Here is a 21,016-nt window from a genome sequence, read left to right as displayed (position 1 = left end):
TGGAAAAGTGCTCGGTGCTCGCGCAGCTGTCAGATCAACCGAGCTCGCCTCTTTATCGGTGGTGCGCGCCAGGTTTCGTGTGCATGTATACAACGAGGTGTGCGCAACACGTACAAGGCCCGCGTCGTACAACTTGTTCCTCCGCTCGGGCCCCGAACCGACGAGCCTGCGTGATACGAAGACCCGTTGAGTGCGCGCCCGTTGCTCAATTTCTACGAAAACCGCCGCTGGCGCTGAACATCCCGGACCCATTTCTTTGCGGTCAGTTTGTTTGTATTTTTTTTTTTTCATCTTCGATCTATACCGTCGGACCCGACGCGTTTCACGAGGGTGTATCGTTCGAGTCGAGACACGACGAGACGTACTGTATGAAATGTATTTGGGCAACAGGTTCTCGCGATGCCATAGGGTGTAGTAGAAGTAAGGGGCACACTCGAGAATTTATCGTGAAGAAACTACTCGATCGATTGCTTTCAAACTTGTCGCGTGTTATTGCTGACCATTAAAGAAACTCAGCGAATATTTTTATGTAAATATCATTGATAGTTTTTTTTAGAAAACGGTTGACAAATAAGTGCGCTGATGAAAATGTTTGTTTCACTTACGGAAGCAACACTTGGCAACATAAAAATGATAGAAAAGAGACTATTGGAGATGTCGCTATTATTTTAATGCCACGGATGAACGGAGTTAAATTTATAGTAATTATCTAAGTATAATTTGTGCCTTTGCTCGTCCAAATCAACGGTCTGCATGCGCCGAAGAGCAGTTGATTGCCCGTCGTTGCTCAATTTCTGCGAAAACCGCTGCGAGCGCTGAACATCCCAGGTCCATTTGTTGGCGGTCAGTTTCTTTGTATTTTTTTTTTTTTCCTAATTTAATCTTCTCTCTCATACTTGACTCGGGCATTGCACGAAGAAATACGCCGTGACTGATTTGTAACGTACGAAATATATTTGGATGAGACGATCGAATTTATAATACAGAAATTACCCGATCAACGTGATCAGTTTGAATAAAAACGAAAATAACATTATTTCATTATAAAATTTCCATTAGGGTAACTCGAGTAGCTTCATGTAACAAGTTGAATGCACTCAAATTGAGCATTTAAAAGCAATAAGATACTAATTACGTTTTTTTAATAGATTAAAGTGGAATTCCTTCGACGTGCTCTTTAATTACTTAATAAAATAATAAGTGTCCACGTATGTAAATTGGTTAGCATTAACAGCAATAGTAAATGTAGTAAAAAGTAAAATATTTTAATGGTACTTTCGACGATTCAGGAAAACTCGAAAGCAATTTGCTTTAATTTCCATGAAAGCCGTAACATCAAAAACATCGTTAAAAGATTCATTCCAACTTCTTTGAAAAAGATAATTAGTCGTTACTTATTCATTTAATGGAGTAGAAATAATCTCAACTTTTAGTGACTACGAAAATTCTGTAGGAGTTCAGAGATTGCATTGCCAAGTGGTTAATACATTTGGAAAATCGATAGATGTTATCGGAGGAACGCTTCGATAACTCGTGGCCAGGAGCTAGTCATGCAGCAACATGTAAATGTTTTGGAATAACATGAGCAGAGACGGGATCAAGTTCAACGTGTCTCTGTGAATTCGAATCCAGTCGATGCTCGAGTTTAGTGTCACTTGAATCTCGTGGTCTTGTATATAGAAATTGACAATTCTTTCGATGTGTTTGCAATACAGTTGAAATTTTTATCTAGACGAGAGGTTTGCTTGTCTCTAATTTGAAATAACGCGCTCTGCGCATGCGCCCTAGGCCAATTCCCCGATCAATTTTCTTGAAACGAGGAACGGCATGGAAAAATATTATTCCACATTTTCTTAATCGTCCACAAACTATGCGAATTAATTAACTTTCGATTTTATTTGAAAAGTTCGAATGTGTTCACAGCACTGAAATGCAGAGTTTAATTTATTGATAAAGCGATAAACATAGAGAGGTAAAAGAAATTCATGTCTAATTGCTGCCGTTTGGAGCGATGAAAGCAGATTTGAAAGTTGTAGTTTTCATCCGCGGAGGATGTAATTGTTGTGTTTAAGTGGGACTTAATAGAAACATTTCTACTAATTTATTTCGAGCCTCCTCAGTGAAGATAATATTAATCCAGCATCGACACTTACTGAATTAATATCACGTATCTTTACAACTACTTGAAAAAAACAATAAACCAAATTGTCATTTAATAGAAACGTTGAAATAATTGTGTTTTCGTAGCATTTAAAAGATCATAATATCCCTTTATGAAGACATTTCCTACAACAAGTAATTAATGTCGTAGTTAATTCATGATTTTTGATCGTAAAACGCAAAATAAATGCTGGTATATATAATGTACCGAATGATTATAGCTAAAAGACTGTTAATAAATAGTCGCATGTGTTATGGTGTGCAAATAGCCGAACCGTTGCAATTTATTATAAAAAGAAGCATAACTCTTCCTGCGAACGATGTTGTGTCTGTAGGTGAAACGAACCTATTACATATTTACGGCTACACGCGAGCGTATGAGATTTCGAAACGCGTGTAATGCATAAATAAAGAGAACAAACCTATACCGTAAGACCAAACGTACCGTACCAAGATTTGCATACTTCGACTACGACTAAAAATCAACGACATCGAAAGTTAGGGACCGTCTACGGTTAAAATGCAGTTAACTAACCACTAAACAGTTTAAAACCGAAATATAAAATATTTTCCTTTGTTTTATACCCCTAATTTTTAATAAAAAAAAAAACACTTTATCAGACATGATAAATACAGTTTACAGGTCCATGGAAAGTCCACTTGGATAATTGTATTAAATATCACTTTAACTCTAATGTATTCTCATTATTTTGCACAATGAAAGTTGTTTAAGCTGTAAAGCGATGATTCTCAGTTTCCAAATTCTCTTTGAATTAAAACAGAATAACACTAAACGTTCATTGATCATCTTGATCTTGTTACGAAAAATTCCTTAGACGTTATATAAATAAAATAATTATGTAGTTCAAGGTAAATTTAAAGTTTCAGTAACTTGTATTCGACTGTGCACCGAAGCTACTTTACATTGATGAGAAGCGCATTAGCGAGCAAGATAATTAGTAGCTCTTCGTACGAGAGTGACATTGATCTTCGTGTGATTGCTTCCGGTCCTGGAATATTTTCGATTCAGGCACACCATCGACGCAGGATCGGTGGGAACCGATTCCTCGCAAGACGGATAACGTAGAAACGGGTTTAAGCGTGAAAGTAATTGAGGAAGTGGATGAACAGACAAGCCGTTCGTGTTCATCGTGAAGCAGGAACGGTATATGTTTACCTCGCGGAAAATCGGCCTTTTTGCTCCGAGGAAAAGTCCTGGGCAACAAAAATCGAGCCACGCCACCTATCGCGTGGTGTTTAGGTTTCTATTTATCTGTGTACGCTAATGACGATCGATCTTTGTTTTATTTCGGTACGTCAGAATGAAAGATGGTACAGGTAATTATACTGCCCTATGACTGGTTCGTTTCGTATTGTTAATTATGATCGAGCAACGCGTTTGGCTAGCTGTGCCTTTCGACTGCAAAATTATCAATGAATTATTCGTGAATCTGAGAAGTTTGGAAGCAATGTGGAGTCTTAGCAAATCGGTGATTGCACCATCTGCCTTTAAATGTACACAATGTTTCCCAGTTTCCTAGAAAAGGAACTCTAGTACCTACTACTATACTGCTTATAGCCATATAGAGTAGTATAGAGAACTGTGCTATATATTTCGTATATAGTACACTACTGCTAGAGCAGTATGTATGGTGTATAGTGGTATGTCTCTAGAATATGCTGTGTTCTTAGTGTAGAGTAGATACTACTTCACTATACCTCTCTTAACAGTATAGAGTGGTAGAGCATTTATAGTACTAATACTAGCATAGAGAAGCTCTAAACTCAGTATATAGTAGTATAGTATTTGAGCTTTAGAGCATCTGACTGTACTATCTTTGTCTTCCAAAAGTATTTTCAAAGGCATTATAGCATGAAGAGGATCTGGAGCACTGTCCTCTCGAGCTTTTAATTGTCAGCTAACCGTTTAATAACTGTTCTCGGGTGATCAGTGATCCGTTACACGAGCAAAAACGACCAGAAAACGTCTTCAGAGCCCTGACGAAATTGCTAGATTACATGGAAAATGTTTGCAGAAGAATAGCTTCTATTCTAGATAGTGCAAAAGATATTAAAGATATCACCCACATTTACTCCAGTTTGTTTCTTACGTGGATCTTAAACAATGGATGTTTGGGGAATGTTTAACGATAATGTGTTCTGTTTGGTCCAGCCAGTGAGTGATGGCCCTGCGTTTGAGGAGCAGCAAGGATGTCAAGAAAAGCTCGTACTACGTTTGGTACTTGGGCGCGAGGGAGGCCAAAGGGGTGGACGCGATGCCCGGTGCCATAGCTTACCTGCTCGAGCGGGAACGACTTCAGGAGCCTTTCAAGGTCACGCTGCAGGTGAGCAGTACCATTACGAGATCCGGTTTCGTCGAGCGGCCGAAAATACCGCGAAAAAAGAGACAATTAATTGTCGCGGTCGGAAGGAAGGCGTGCGCGCGCGGTCACCTATTCGACGTGTTTCCTCCCACCCCTTTTGCTGCCACGGATGGCAGTGAAAGCAGTCCGCGGGTCGAATAAAGATCACGAATTTATGACCTCAGCCTACATACAAAAATCGCCAGGCCTCGACCCGCTGGCGGACGGTTATCAGCTTCCTCGAGAACGATCGTAAAATCGTCGCCCGAAAATGTCCCCAAACGAGGAAACTTTTCGAGGGGTCCTCGGATTAACGATCGCTCGATCCTCGAGGACGACCTCCCCGGACACCGAATTCGGGATATGCAAATTTCAGGACGATCAATGTGATGGCTAAATCTAGTGCGAAAATCCTTGTCGTCTGGAATCGATAGCGGAGGAATTTCGTTTCGGGAGACGGGCCCGTAATTTAGGCCTTAAGACTCCTTCTGCGTGGACGTACGAAGGATACGTGGAACTCGTTTTCTCGCTGCATTTGAGGTTAAGAATTTTTATAGCGCAATAACGGCTCATCCATTATCCCTTTGTGGACGGTCGTTCGTCTTGCATATACTAGACGATGCATTTCTATTATTTCGAACGCCAGGAAATTCTTTAGAAACCCGTCGTCGTAAAAGAACAACCGACCCAACGTTCCCCAACAGTGAAACACTGCTCCGGATGATTGGAAGCCACATAACCTATAATTTGTTGTAGTACTTATTTTTGTAACCTCGTCAATATTCATGAACGCAGAATTTATTGTCATTAACGATTAACCTTGAGAATTAATTCTTCGAGGGCCTCGCGAGGGAAATGTCGGCACTGAAAAACGTTTATAATAATGATAGACGACTAGTACAGACATATCTGTCCCGTTACTCGACCGAAGAAGAATAAATTAAAAGCTGTAAAGGATACAACAATAGAGATCTGATTAATGACCTGTTGCGTTCAACGGTTTTGCCTGTAATCATTTCTTATAACCGCCATTGTTCTAAAATCACAGTGACCCAATAAACGACGCGCGGAAACCACGTGCGCGCTGGCGGGAAATATTCGAATCGATCTCTTTTCAGAGAAATAAATCATCGACGTTAATTGCGTAATTCAAATACGATTTGTACGCGAAAATCAATTCGCCGCAGCGGGGTTAATAAGCGACACCAGCTCGCGTCAGGCTAATTAGATAACCGCAATAACAAATTCGTTGACCTGAATCTTACAGAAACGGGCACGCCGCTAATATATCCGGCGAGTTCGATATGGGAAAGAGAAAATAAAATGGATGACATCGAAATTGTCCCGCGACCGTTAAACCGGCATGTTGCTCGACATTCCCGTTGCATGTCAATTGAAATTTGCAAAGGGGGTTGCATGCCGGTTTAAAAACGCCTCATTACTCATGGTTCCAGCCGCACGAGGCAAATTGTCGACACGATATTCGCGTGCACGAAATTTGACGCCGGGGATACCGACGATCCTCCTGCATTTTCTTTTTATACTCTGGTTTTGGATCGATTACACTTGTAAATAATAACCTCGAAATTTACCAATACGTATTATTCGCACCGAATAGTCTGATAATATTATTTTTTAAATCAATTTCTTCGAAACGATTAGAAATGTAACCGCCATCTTGGTTTACTAGTGGCTACCACCTAACTCCTGGGTTACGTAAATTTGCCTGAAACGACACTTATCAATCAGAGTTTCTATTTCTCTTGGAGGTTACATAAACTTGTCTGAAGCGACACTTATCGATTCAAGTTTCTATTTCTCTTTTGAAGCCAATTACATCGATCCATTTCGAAACGTACCTGACACATTGGTTTAACACTGGCTACGACTCTTGGATTTTATGTTTAAAACTATGAGACACTGATTTTAATTGTCGAAATAGATTTAAAGGTTAGAACGAACGAGAAATGTATCTCACGTTGCGTTTCACGCGTTAAAAATCCTGTGAAAACAAAGGTGTCCTTATCATGGCGTCAGGATCTTTAATGGATGGGTTTCGAGGCGGATTTGGTCGACGTGCGCGTGCTTGGTTGTCTAAAAAAGGAAGAAAAAAACCTATTACGAAATCGAGAGACCCGCCTAATTATTGTGTAAGTGCAATTGCGAACGGAGCGGCGAGACGACGCGCGCTGCTCGCCTTGAGAATATTTTAGCACCCCGAATTTTCGCGAGCATCACAACATTAATGAACAGTCTCGCGGGAACGAAAATTGCGCGTCATTTTCTGCGGTCGGTTTCGTTGTAACCGCAGATGCGAGGACAGGTGGTCGTTTGTTCGTTCGTTTCGAGAATTTGCGCGATCGAGCCCGCAGATTTTGCAATTCCAACGCAACAACAATAATGCCCCACCATTTTTGTCGAGCCTCGTAAACCACACGGATCTCGAATAAAATTTGCAATTTCTTTCCTCCGATCTGAATTTTAATAAAAATTTCATCTTACTCGATATTTCGATTGAAAAACGAAAAGAGAAATTTCCGATGGTTGCTTTTGCTGCGGGTGAAATACGTGAGTCGAGTTGAGATGAAGATCCCAGGGGCCTCTACGATTCCTACATTTCGAAACTGCTAATAAAGAATCGGTATTTTTATTGGTTTCTTGGGAAAGTAGTCGTAGACTGCTCGTGTATTTTTCCTACTTTCTCTAGAGGAGATTTATACTTGACGTTCCTCTCGCGATACGTGAATTTAATGGCGCGAAATTTGATTTACAGATTTACCACAATTGATCAACTTTGTAATAAAATCGGTTTGCCAACTTAAAATTCTACCGTACAAGTAAAACTGTGTTTCACGTTGTACAGTTTCATTTTTTCTACTTTCTCTGAGGAAAATTTATACTTTGTATCTTTCTCTTCTCGTGACTGAACACATTAATGGCGCGAAATTTAAATTCCACGTGCGAAATTACTGTTTAAATATTGTGTTATTTTGTCCGATTGAAGATTAAGTTACATGATACATCATTTCCATTTTTTCTACTTTCTCTGGAGGAAAATTTTTACTAGACACGCTCCTCTTCTCGTGACTCGAGCATTCAGTGACACGAAAGTTGAATTACAGATTCGAAATTCCTCATTACAAATTGTAATTTTCCTTTATACACTGTGCTTTATTTTTTTCAAAGAATGAACCTGTTTTGCATCATGTTACTCTTACGATCATCGCGCTTCAAACATATCCGGTTTCTCGCCAAATTCCCAATCGATCCTCGTGTTACTCTTTTCCCTAAAACCGCGATCTTGAAACAGAGAAAGTTCTATATTTGTAATATCATGTTCACTTTCATCGTTCCGCTGTTATTATTTGCTTTCGAAAAGGAAATTATGTTTTTACACACTCCCATGCGGAATATAATACTGTTCTAGGGAAAGTCTTTCCACTATAATGATAAAACACCAGCATCGAAGTTCAATATGTTCGCTGATCTGTGAAACACACACCTCCCATCTATTTAAATTAACTCCCGACATTAAACTTTCAAGTTCCAATATTAAATCGGTCCTTGAGCTTGGCATTTAATTCGATGCAGTTTCGCGTAAAATATTGGTTCGTTGCTAGGTGAGCAACAAGGGGCTAAAGATCATACAAACCGTCCACCCGGGTGGCTCGACGAGGTCTGCTGTCAAGCATTTGGTACCAGGACACGCTGTGCTGGCGGCTGTGCAACGGGAAGACGTCGTCGCAGCGACTCTTCTGCTTCCAAATCCAGCCACCAACAATCCTGTTCACGTGCACGCATACAGGTCAGTACAAATAATAATCACTAACGCGAGAAGTCTGAATGTCAATATTTAATATTGGATAGTCGCCACTGGCAGTTACAGAGGTCTAACCCCAAGACCCCCTCTTTGGGATCTCCTAGATCCGTGACTGGACGTTACCGTGTATTTATTTTCTGAGTAAGGACACATCAATGACCTTGGAAGGTCTGGGTCAGGTATAAATTATCGTGGAGACCAGAAGAAGGCTGTCATTTCCGAGAAGTGGGAATTATCATAATAGCAGGTAATGGCTGGCCAAGGTGGGAAGTTGATCCCAGAACTAATCAGGCCTTGGAAGAACCGTCCTTTGCTTCTACGGAGAAGCTACCACTAGGTACAGGCTAGAACAGGAAGAACCATTTTTTGTTGCATAAAACATTGTTCCTTATCTCTGAGAACGACGGTTGAAACCAGTTCCAAAGTATCCATTTAATTCGAACAAAAATATCGAGGCGTCCCTCCGAAGTGCGACCAAACCTCCATGAGCATCGAGTATTACCATAAGACGATGCCACGAGTTTAATTACAGCGATGTAGGAACGTACCTGCGGCCTAACGATAGATACAAATACCAATTAATGGATAACTATCTACAAAGTGATTGCATCACAATTTTCTCAGCCATTCCGTGGCTGGCATCAAGACTGTTAATTTGCAGTTGCTACCTTGTTAACTTGACTAACTCCTCAACGATCCATTTTGTGTAATGTCATGAGCCGACGTGGCGCAAGACTAATGAAGCCTAAGTTTAAATTATGTTTTCCTAATCGTCTATTTTGTCCCAGGGGTGTTCCGCGTTTAATAATTATGGCTGTGCGTGAAACTGTCTTAGCACGTCGTATAGCAGCCATTGAACTTCTTTTCGAGGTAAATAATTCTACGTGAATTTTCACGACCCGCTCTTCTATTTATCAGCATGGTTGATAAAATTATGCGAACGTCTATTTAAAAGTTATAGAATTCAAGGATGTTTGATCAGACGAGTCACGATGACGATTTTGTGCAAATCATCTCAACGCGGAATTTTCTAAAAGGTTGCGTCTTAGTTTTAGGATAAACTCTGATATTCCAGATCTCAGCCATTATGGTGCACGCTTGGCTCGCTAATTAACGACCTCCGCGAGGGTAACGGGTTGTTAATAAATGTTCGTGAGCCGGCGTTCGCACATGCTAATGTCCCATTGGTGCGTGGATGTTACGCGGAGCGCGAGAACAACCTTGGCATTGAAAACAAACCGTATTTTCAATCCCGTATCCGATCCGTGAGAAGATCATCCGTTGCTTTTCCGTCGCGTAACCGCCGCGTTATACAATATGGCGTCGGATTCATGAATCGGCGATTTCGATCGGGAATCAGGTAAATGGCTCTCGCGCGAGGCCGCTTTTCGCGGCGCGTGATAGTTCGGTGACCGCGATTTCTTGCCGAGTTCGCGAAGAATAATAAAGGTCGTCGATTGCGAAACTCGACGATCAGAAAGCCATCCTTGCATTTCTAAACTGCCCCTTACGCAGCGGCAGATTTAGAACAGAATACATCACGAACGATACAATCTCCTAACGTTAACCAAATAATTTTGATTTATTACATTGGATGTCCACGGTTCGCGTGGATCGTTAAACATTGTCTCCTTGTTCGCGAATATGAAATACAAAATTGTGATACTAATAATGACAAATGATACACCTGGTTCTTGCAATAAGTTTCTGATCACCCAACTGCGATTGCAGTCAGGTATTACGTCTAGGAGAAATCAGCGAACCTACAATTTCAGTGGCGGTTGTTATTAACATTCCTACTTCGTCCAGCAACCCTTCTACAGCATGTACTCCTTTTGTTCCCTATTTGTCTTCGACATAGGCCAATAAGACTTTCATCAGACTTGCAACATTGACGACATTGTTTCTATCTAGGATACACTTGTTCTATTTAAGTACGTGGGACAGTCCTCGGGCAAAGATAAAGCAATTTCAGACGATATTTAGAGATCCATCCAAGGCTCGTTTCACCTTGGATCCGACTTCTTTGACTTCAGATGCGACTCGGTCGAGACAGCCGAATTGTTGGGCGGCCAGTTGAAAGCACTGGCGTCGCACACCGACAATTTGGCCAGGGTCACCTCGTTGGAAAGAGTTCGCAGTAATTTAGGCAGCGACGGCAGGAGCACCAGGGAGTCCGAGTCATCGGAGGGTAGCGGTGAACTCAGACACGATCCCGTGCAGACGACCACGATATACGAGTCACTGGCTGCGGAGCTGCGCGCCAAACTGGGTAAATATTTATTCTATAAACATTTTCTGGACATTTTCGATCGATATCGGGGACCGAAAGACTGTGGAATCTAAAATTCGAGGGTAAATATGGACTCTAGTACGAGTACAGTAACAAGACTTAAGTAGGAATACCTGCACAAGAACAAGTACAATAACAAGTACAAAATACCAATGCAAGATCAAGTGCAGATAGGAATACCACTACAAGAACAAGGGGGAATATCGATCCAAGTACAAATGTGGATAAAAATAAGAGAGAAGATGTCGCTGGAAGGGTGGTAAGTAAAAGATATGCTTCCTGTTCTTTCAGGCAGAGGGAATTCAGGGGACAACGACGTTGGGCCAATCCTCCTGCCTCCACGGGATTACGATACCGTCCACAGACACCGTGGTAATCTCGCTGGCATCGAGTTCAGGCGTTGCTTGAACCAAACGATCGTAGGTGGTAGTATCACGGTTGACAGAGGCGGCACAAGAAGCGCTGCCAGCAGCGGAATAGGCTCGGACAGCGCCGCTACGCCCCCGCCTTATCAGAGCCATCATCCTTTGGGCCCGAGACCGTCTAGACCTTCCAGAGATTCATCCTCGGGTAAGTGGATTACTCTGACCTTCCATCGAACTCTAATACTCCCATTTGCAAACTGTTTTGCATCTGATTTTGTTCAAAATTTAACCGGATCCTGAACCGAAAATATCAGGCACAACTATAAAGTTTCATTGAACTCTATTTACCCGTTTCGATGCAACTTTTTTTTTATTTTGGCACATGGGACTGCTTCTACAAATGTCTGACACGTGTCGAAAACGCTGCGTACAACGATAGTGAGTCACAGGCTGGTCAGGAATTTATTCAGATCCGTCGAAAGTTCGGGACACTTTTTTTGGTACAGCGAAATTCATGAAAATGATGTCGTCACGTACGAGACGCAGAAAGAATTTTATAACAAAATACCGCGTTCAAAACCACGAAGCGTCCGAGAATTACGACACCGCAGAGGCGTGTAACGTTGGCGGTGATTCGATAGTCATGCCGAGCAAGTGTGAAATTTATTGTGAATGAGCAGCGCGAGTGAACGCAGAATTCACCGTGACTGCGATGCAAATGACGTTCAACGCCTCGAATTTGCACGCCGCGGGCATTATTGGCATTACTGCTATTATGTCAATCCGCGCTAGAACATACCACGAAGAATCACTCTTCGTTTCTTGCTTGTCAGTAAAATGAATTATGCATGATAATATTCATTTAGCATATACCAGGCAACGATCGACCAACGAATTTATCTTTCAGAAATTAATCGGCCATCAAAGAAAGAATGGGATAATCCTGTTTTGACTATTCATAATCAGCCGTAAAAGTTTATGTATGTCAGACAAATTTGCAGCATCATAGAAAACGTTTCGTCAATAGCATGCATAGGCATTCAATTCTTCGGAAAGCATAAAGTTATAAATCCTCGGAAAAACGATGTCATGTCGAATAATTTCCACGAAGGAATTATTCTTGAATGATTGACTATAATTACCTGCGTGAGATGAGTGTATGTAGGTTTGTATGACTAGTTAGCCCTGTTGATTAAATGTACGTTGATTGGTCTGTAGATTCGTAAGCCTGACTAGAGGCTCTAACCACTTTAGAGGGGATTTTGTACTATACTTGACTGACTAGAGCTCTAGCCACTTTAGAGGTGACTATCTACTATACTTTGCATGCCTGACTAGAGTTACCTTGACCAACTATAATTAGGCATGTTAAATTAGAGTACAGTGACTTGCATGCCCGACTATAGTTAGCCACATTAGTTTACCGAAAGTTGCCGTTGTCATTGGCTATAGTTAGCCTATGTACCGACTATAGATAGAGTGATTACAGTTATTGCAGCCTCGAATAGCTCCCAGAATATTGTACGTTGAAGGTTATACTTCATTCTTTGCATAATCCTTCACCCAAAGAAAATGCGTCGAGCAACGTCGAGAACTGGTCTCGGGAGAAGGATTGTCGCGCGTCGTTAATTGCCCCGTGGAAAGCGGACCCGGTATTTTCCTAGGAAATTAGGCGATGTGCTTGAACGCGCCATTGCGCCGGCAAAGCGTTCGCAACGGCGGATGCTGAACGAAAGTGAAAGTCCTTCTTTTCCTGATCCCACTCAGGAAACGATCCTGCGTCCCGCAATAATTCTCTCTAGCGAAACAGATGAAGCGTGGAAGGTTGCAGTTTCCGCGCGGGAACCAGTCGGAATTTTATCGCTGTACGTGGGGTCGTCATCTGTAGGAAGTACACGATTTGAGTCCAATGTACAGCTAGTCAACCGTATGATAAATTACAGGAGAAGATCCAAGATAAACAGCAGCTGGCAATGGAAATGAATGGGTATCGGTAGCGAGCGTCGATGGACATATTGCTGACACCTAAACTTTAAGGATTGGGTGTTTTGTTAGAGGTGAGGCAGAAGGGAAGCGAGTAATATCATGAATGAATGCAAGAATAACTGGAAGCTGGTACAGAACTGAAAATAGATGAAGATGTACCGGCACTGGAGGTAGTTTTTTCAACTTCCTGGAGAACTTGTTCAAAGTGTTACAAGCGATACGTCGCTGTAAGAAGAGCTAATGACTTGTATAACACAAGGCAGTAAACTCTATGTTATCTGTGACCTGACAACAGACCTATGTACAGCGAGGAATTGTTAAGAATGCCACTGAGCGATCACGATGCTCGAGAAACCTGTATTTTCGCCCATACGTTGTGCTTCCATTACAGAAGCGATCGAATCTGAATTCTACCAACTGCTCGATACAGTCAACTGTATTTCCTTATCGAGGGAGGCGAAGTCTGGCCAACTTCCGCGATCTTTGGCGATTCTCAGTGTGTCGGAGGTTTGGAAACATCGCGTTCGATCGTTGCACAACCCGGTGAATGCAAATGAGAGAGAACAGGAACGTTCCAACTATTTGGTACGACGCTCGGCTTTCCCGTTTCCAAAATTGCGAACTTTCTCCGGTCGGGGACCGCCGTTTAACGATTCGACGGAGACCCGGGGCACCGAGATACGTCGACGAAACGCGCCCACGGTGAATAATCACCGAACGATCGAAGTGAAAGTAGACGAACGTGTTTGTTATTAGACCGACGCGAACTCGAACGCGTTCGGCGCGTTTTGCATTCAGCGCGGAGAAAGAAAAATCGAAGACGTCTCGCGACGAAGAAACGATTTTTCGTTTGGCCGCGTCGAAACTGGGTTACGGGGTCGCCTTCTGCCCGGTTTTCTACGAGCCCCGATAAGATTCGTGGCGGTACACGCGGCCACCTGTCCGACCGGTAGAAAGCGTCCAAATTTTTGCTTCCTCTTCGACGCGCCTGCAGAGTTTTCCAACAAGAGCGATTAAAAAATTTAACACGATCGATCAATGACAATTACTCGATCAACAAAAACGCGTGATACCGTTAGAAATAAATATTTTACGGTTCGATCAGAGGGGGGGAAAAAATACCGGAATCTAGTTCTCGGGAATGTTAAAAAAGAAACTCGCGCGTGCAGCCAAGAGGTTCCGTAGAGCGGTAAATTTTTCCTGTCGTTGAAGAAGAAACGAAACATTTTGCCTCTCCACGCTCGAACGGCGTCTCCTCCTCCTCCCCGGCCTTCTGGGTAATGTCCAGTCGTCGATGAAACAAGATTAAAGAGAAGGCAAACGTGGTCGCGTCAGATTGAAACTTCAAAGTCAGGCTGCGCCGCGTCTCTTCTCGGGGCGTGCCTTCCTCTCGCAGAACACGTTTTTAACGGACGACTGACCCATATAACGTAAACGAATAAATTTCGAGAAGAGGGAAAAAAGAGTATTCTCTCATATCCGCGCGTATGGCCGACGAAGACCCGACTCCGGCGTTAACTACGTACAAGGAGAGATTGTATTGGGCACCTGTTACAGTGGAAGGAATACCGTTAGGACGTCGCGTCAGCGGCAGGTACCAGCCTACGGGCATACACATATATCTTACTGGCCCCACGGTTGTACCAGCAGGTAAAAATCCAGCTGCTTTGACACCGGGGACCGATGTTGATCCGCGCTACTGGAATTCGTGCCCAACGTTTGGCTCAGCGAGCTCTTGTCAGGCTAATTCGCTATCTGTAGTCCCAGATTGGCTAGACATCTGGCGGAACTGGAACGTGGAAAGTTCAGTGACTGCAATTTTTTCGACTTTATTTGCAGTTATTACCAGCGACAGAGAGTGCTTGCTGGATCAAATTGTACCAACGTCTCTTGGTTTAGATAGGCACCCCTAATATCGAGGAGACGTCGACTCAACGTCTGACACAACTAGGTCGTTAAAAGTTACACTATATTTAATCGTGTCTTTGGATCCAACGCTAGAGTCTGCTAGACCCTGGTACGATGCATCGAAGCTGGACTCTAATATAGTAATTTGTTCCACAACAGTATCCCCAACGCGAAGGAGATATAAAGCAAGATAGGATAGACATATTACACTCATTCGTTGGGTGCTCATAGCAATCGTGTCAACGCTTACAGAGTCTGTTGGACTAATGCGGTGACTCTGTCACGGAAGTTATCGACCGGAGGTCTAACAGGATTGGAACATTGAAAGCTCTGTCACTGTAACGTTTGTCTTTTTCTTTGTCAAATGATACATGCCCCGTTGCAGAGAATTTGCATATGCATTACGAGCCGAACACGTCCAACAGGTCGGTTATTTCACAAAACTGACTGCACGCTGAAAATTATGGGTGAAAATCCGTGCGTTTGTGCCTGTTGCGCGAAACCGCGGAGGTTCAACGACTGTTTCCTTATCTGATGCAATTAAACCGCGAGTGGATTAAGAGTTATCCTGCAGATTTACGACCTTAACGTCAACATGCATCATGTTCCGCGTCCGGATATTTTCTAGCCAAACGTGCTACTGACCGACTAAGGCTACTTTTCCCCGGCACGAAAATCGAAGCATACATTTCCATTCATTTTTGTACGCGAGCCATTCGTGTCACGATGCATAGACTTCAAACCGAAGTCCTTAATCTTTGCAACATAACCGTTTCATCTAATAGTTTTGATTATGAACGATAAAATAGTACACGGGAGTAGTCAAACAAGTTCACGCACAATTGCATCCACTCAATAATGCAAACTTTAATAGAAATACTGTCTATTTTGAGACTTGGAACAAGAAAAACGTGTTCAAACCGAGGTCAAACATGGTCGAACGAAGACTTGACAACGGAAACTGTGTCGAGAGCACTCACTGAACATAATTTGGGAGCCCCAAGAAGAATTCCTGTCCTCGTACATGGAAGAGGGAGAGGCGATCTGTAGCACAGTGTACCCTAGCAGAGTCAGACATGTCCGAACAAAATCGTGGCGCTCGCGACGTTATATCATTCGTCTTTTACGGACCACGGAAGAACCCGTTTTGCAACAGGTGTCTCGGGGACACGATGCACCGCGGTGATCACGATTTCCACGTTCGTATCTCCATATAAGCGCCGCTTCTCGGGCCCTCCTCCTCGCGTAGACTGCGATCTGGCACACTTTGCCCGCGTCGGGCTCACGATTTGCGTATGTATCGGTGCCCCGCGCCGGCGATACATCGCGTGAAACTATCCTGAGCTTCCCAGATTCCGAACGGCGATTAGCCCAACGCCGATTAATTTATCATCGCGTTGAGTAACTGCTTTACCACGGACGTGTTGCTCCGTTTCTTTGATCCGGGGCACCATCGACTCCCGCGAGATTCGACTGAAAGTTGAGTCGCGTGTATCTGGGCTCCGACATTTTTACACAGCTTCCCATGAATCTGGAAAACTTCCTTGGGAACTGTTTCTAGGAGTCAACTCGAGTTTGCCCGATATTCGAAAGCGTTTGATTAGGTCTGATGCACCACAACTATGGGGGTTTTGGACAGGATGCGATGTCATCGTTATTCGTGTCATAAATGGACGAGTATGGGAGATCCGTCAGCCTCTAGTTGGCGTAAGGACGTTCTCTCTTGGGCCACTCTTACTGCTAGAGTCTAATGCAATTCTCCCAGAGACGTGACCCCATCCATCTTCTGTCAGTTGCAAACCACCTCTTGCAATCTAACCAAGTACCAAGAACCTTACTACCTATTCAATATTAATTGTTCAGCGCTGTAGTACCTAGGAGTACCTAGACTAAACAAGTCTATAACCTCCTGGTCCGAATAGACCGTGAAGGTATTCTATCCCCTAGTTTCATCACTACCAGAAGGGGAGGGTATTCCTCTCATTGTTGTCCGAGTCAAAAGGAAGGGTTTTGAGAGATTCACTCGATCCTAGCATGTGCAATGATTGTAAGAATGTTTCCCTGGGGCTCTTACTGTCAGTCTAATGCAACTCTCCCAGGGACGTGACACTTTCCATCTTCTGTCATTAATTGTAGTTTTGCGTGCTAACGCTTGGAGTTCCACGACTGGAGGCTTACAACTTCTTCAACCAAAGATCACCAACACCTCCAGGTGTTGTTAGACTCGGAACATCTAATCGTAGAAGATTAGGTACACGAGCACTCCTTTTGCGCCAATTTCTCTCAAGATGGGACTCAGTTTTCAGTGTTCTACAGGTACCAGGTATCCCAGTACCTATTCGACTGCATAATGTGGGGCTTAAAAATCAGTCGTACCCTCTTATCTGACAATGCACCGCCTTCGGTAATACCAGCCACCTCCCAGAAGCGGCGAACATCGACGTTGCATTACCGTCGGCGATGATATTAAGAAGATCCCAGGCTCTTTGCCTTTTAACTTTTACCTAGCGCGGCAATAGCATTCCGTCCCCCTCCCGTGCGACGCTCCACGTTCGCGATTATTGCGCAAAGGAGCACTCGAAAGGCGCATTTCCATGCGGGAGTGCTCGAGAGCGCGCGCGAAACCGCCCGTTCCCGGCGACGATAATAACTATGATCGCAATGGTAATCACTGGACTGGGTAATGATGATGACGACGACGAGGACACCGACGCCAGCAGGCCACGATACACCTGAATTCGTGTGCAAATCGACCTCGCGGGAGGTCATAAGGGAACAAAGTTCCGCATTCTCGGCCCATAGCCTCGGGGCTCCTCTTAGCCTCTTCGTGTCTCTTTGAGCCTCCTCTCCCTCTTCGTTTCCAGCTTCTTTTCAAACCTCCCTGACCTCTTCCCCTGGAGACGCACAGTATTCGACCGGTCTTCTCGCCGCCGCGGCAGGTTGCTTGATAAAAGAGAAATTGTGGCTTTTACCTTGGAGACTCTTGCTATTTTTCTCAGCCCCTCTCGATCGCGGTTACTACGTTGGACTCGCCTAAGCTTATTGCCTTTGCCCAACAACATGGATACTTTTTACCGTAACGCTGGTCTTTTATGGGCTTTTACACTCTTCTTACGATGGGTGATTTTGTCACAGGCTGGAGATACTCTTCAAATATATTATTTTCAGGTGTAACCTATTATTGAATGCCACTTGTATGTTCCAACCTCAACCCCAGCTATTATAATAACATTCTCCACTCTGTTTAAAGATCATTCGAATCCTCGTGCTCATCGGGAAACCTAAATACCGATCACTGTCCGTTTCAGACGACGACTGGGGTGCGCCGACAGACGAGAATGACTATCTCCCGGAGCCAGAGACAACGGCGACCAGTTTAACGCTGCCACGGTTGCCGAGAAGCCCAGAACGGTTGCCCAGCCAGGTGATCAGAGGCGTATCGCCGAGTTGCAACAGAAGCCGCAGGGCCCCAGAATTCAGACAACGGTCACCGAGCCCCCAATACCAGCCCAGAATGAGCCCCGGCGAGGTGACCAGCCCCAGGGAGAGATTCCAGGATGCGAAGGAAATGTTTCGAGCCATGGAGAGAGAAGCAATCGCCAGACCTGTCCTTTCGAGGCAGAGAGAAGTTGAAAATCATCTCGTTCATAGGTACAGCGCAAATATTTGCATTAGCGTACGATTTATTTTTTTACCATCGCTGGTCCTTGAGCTTGTCAAGACGTGGATGGACAGGACAAATTCGGTTTCAATAAAAATTACTTCGAAGCTATTAAAAGAATCCCTTCGATTTTTAAACGACCGCCACCTTGTTGGATGGCCAACAAGAAACCGGACTACACTTTCGATCCCTGTCGATTCGAGCCGGCTTTCAATCCCAGAAGAGAGTCCCGCGACCAAACGGCGACCTTAACGACCACGACAGATTCGTTTTCTAATCCAGAAAAAGCCCGGCCACCTTGTAAGAAACAACGATTCGACCGCTTCATTTTCTCTCAACCAGACAGACTAGTTTTAAGAGGCCGCGTATTATCCGCGCCTTCGGTTTTTCTCCGGTTGGCATTCGTTTTGGGTCGGCAATCACGGGTGTCAATCTCGAGTAAAAGCTGTTTAGCCGAGTGGAGAGCGACTCGGGCGTACACCGACTCTGATTTCAGCGGCAGTGCATACAGAGTGGACCAGTTAAATAGGAACACCTTGATACGTATGTGAAAAATACTGCTTACGTCTTACAGGGGCATCACCAATTTTCACATCACTAGCACTTTGATAGAATCGTTAACGTATTGCTACGTATTACTAGTCAAACGTAGCAATTTTGGTGTAATTTCACATCACTGGTACAACGGTAGAACGTAATGAATAAAGATTCACGAGGCATTACGAGATTGGAATGAGGTAGGCGAGAACAAAGGATCAGTTCAATGAGATGGAACTGTGACGTATTGTTCATAAAGAACCGGTAATCAGTGGAAGATAATATAAGAGGATAATATAAGATCGTAGCGACAAATTATACGGAATGTCACGGTTAATTGAATTCTTTCTCGAATGCGACAGGGTTGAGTCGGCCAGGCAGGCGGACGAGGATCAACCGGCTCGGCAGCATCCAGCGAGCAACAGTTCAACGACTGCCCACGAACACCTGATCAGACGAAATCATTCGGAAGTATCGGAACGAGAGAACGATATTTCTTATAGAGCCAGGCCGCGGCCACGAACCCATCATTATGCGATGGAACGCCCACCGGAGCAAGAGGTCTCGAGGCCCCGGCCGAGGAGCTTCTACGAAAACCCAGCGGTTGGACGAGACATCCGAGATCAAAGGAACGTCGTTGATCCGAGAGAAGTAAGGGTCATTGATTCCTCGTTTCTCTGTTCCAGCGTTCTTCAAGGTCCTTTGTATCGAAAATCTTCGGGGAGAACTTCTAAGACGTCGTTGTTAGGGGTACAACACATTCCTCTTGGGCCCTAAAGCTCGCCATTTTGTCATGCTCCGAACTTTACCCTCAAGTTCTGCATCCGGTTCTCTGGCAGTCTCTGAACATCGAGATTCAATGTTTACACAGAGTGTTCAGGAATTGCATGGGGTTCCAAGAGCCCTGTTTACTTTGACAGAGGCGTAAAAACGCTTAGAATTTCTCTCGGTCCGTCCAGTTTCCTAGTACGAATGTACACTTTCTGTAGGCGCGCTTTCACAGCGAAACGCTAATTGCTTGTCGCCGCGCTACAAAGAAGGGTGTGTCTAGTAGTTTTTTATTGGCATTTGCTACTCTATTGTGCGTCCGCGAGTTCCCTGGTACTCGTCTACACATTGTTGCGACAGGCTGTCATCGCTCGAATCTCCACCTTGCAAGGCGTGACCAACGAACGCACGTCGAACGTCCTCAACATTCATCCGTGAAAAGATGCACTTTCATGCAAGAAATTTACCTTTATCAAGATGGTGTACTACTGGAGTCACGTACCACTACGTTACGTAGGACTAACGTAGGTTCACGTACTACTACGTTACTTACTACTAGGCCACTTTGTTAATGGGTTCCGTATCAATACGTTAGTATATTGCTGAATTACACAATACTACGTTAACGTAGCGAAACATAAATATATTGCTGCAGCACACCGCGTAAACGTATTGCTACGACACGTACTACTACGTGAACACACAGCCTACGTGACGCGACACTGCATTTTGTATTAATGCAGCGGAGTCCTTGCTATAAAAATACTCGATATGAAGGTATCGGTTGTGGGCTTCGTGAGGAAGGAGCTAAAGTAGTAAATCAACGATCGTCGAAGTGTTAAAGCCCTCTGCAAACGCCTGTTAGCACGCGACTCACGTTCAAACGTTTTCTGTCAACAGATCCGGGACTTCCGAGACCGAGCGCACGTGCGGGAGATACGCGAAAAGGTGAGGGCCAGGGCGACGACTTACCAGGAGCTGTCCGAGCACGAACGGTACCCTGGACTGGATCGCGACAGCGCCAGGCCACCCCTGGAAATCGTGCCCACGCCGGGCAGATACCGGCACAGCTACGCCGAGCCACCGAGACTCGGTCTGGCGGCGTTGCATCCCTACTGAGACCGCCAGCACGTTGTTAACTAATAAATTATTTAA

General features: G+C 44.1%; 1 protein-coding gene across 1 annotated transcript; it reads left to right on the top strand.

The window, feature by feature from the left end:
• The first annotated feature begins 132 nt into the window (after nucleotides 1-132).
• LOC122396339 lies at nucleotides 133-20,980 on the top strand. The gene is made up of 8 exons (XM_043394641.1): nucleotides 133-261; nucleotides 4,334-4,505; nucleotides 8,144-8,328; nucleotides 10,380-10,615; nucleotides 10,928-11,206; nucleotides 18,204-18,546; nucleotides 19,456-19,744; nucleotides 20,762-20,980. The coding sequence occupies exons 2-8, from the start codon at nucleotides 4,344-4,346 to the stop codon at nucleotides 20,978-20,980; spliced, it is 1,713 nt and encodes a 570-aa protein (XP_043250576.1). The 5' UTR covers nucleotides 133-261; nucleotides 4,334-4,343.
• Nucleotides 20,981-21,016: the final 36 nt, after the last annotated feature.

The sequence above is a fragment of the Colletes gigas genome, unplaced genomic scaffold (genome assembly GCF_013123115.1).
Source record: "Colletes gigas isolate AHSC1104 unplaced genomic scaffold, ASM1312311v1 Colletes_gigas_Sc00007, whole genome shotgun sequence".
NCBI classification, from domain to species: Eukaryota; Metazoa; Arthropoda; class Insecta; order Hymenoptera; family Colletidae; genus Colletes; species Colletes gigas.
This window is presented reverse-complemented; position numbering and strand designations above follow the sequence as displayed.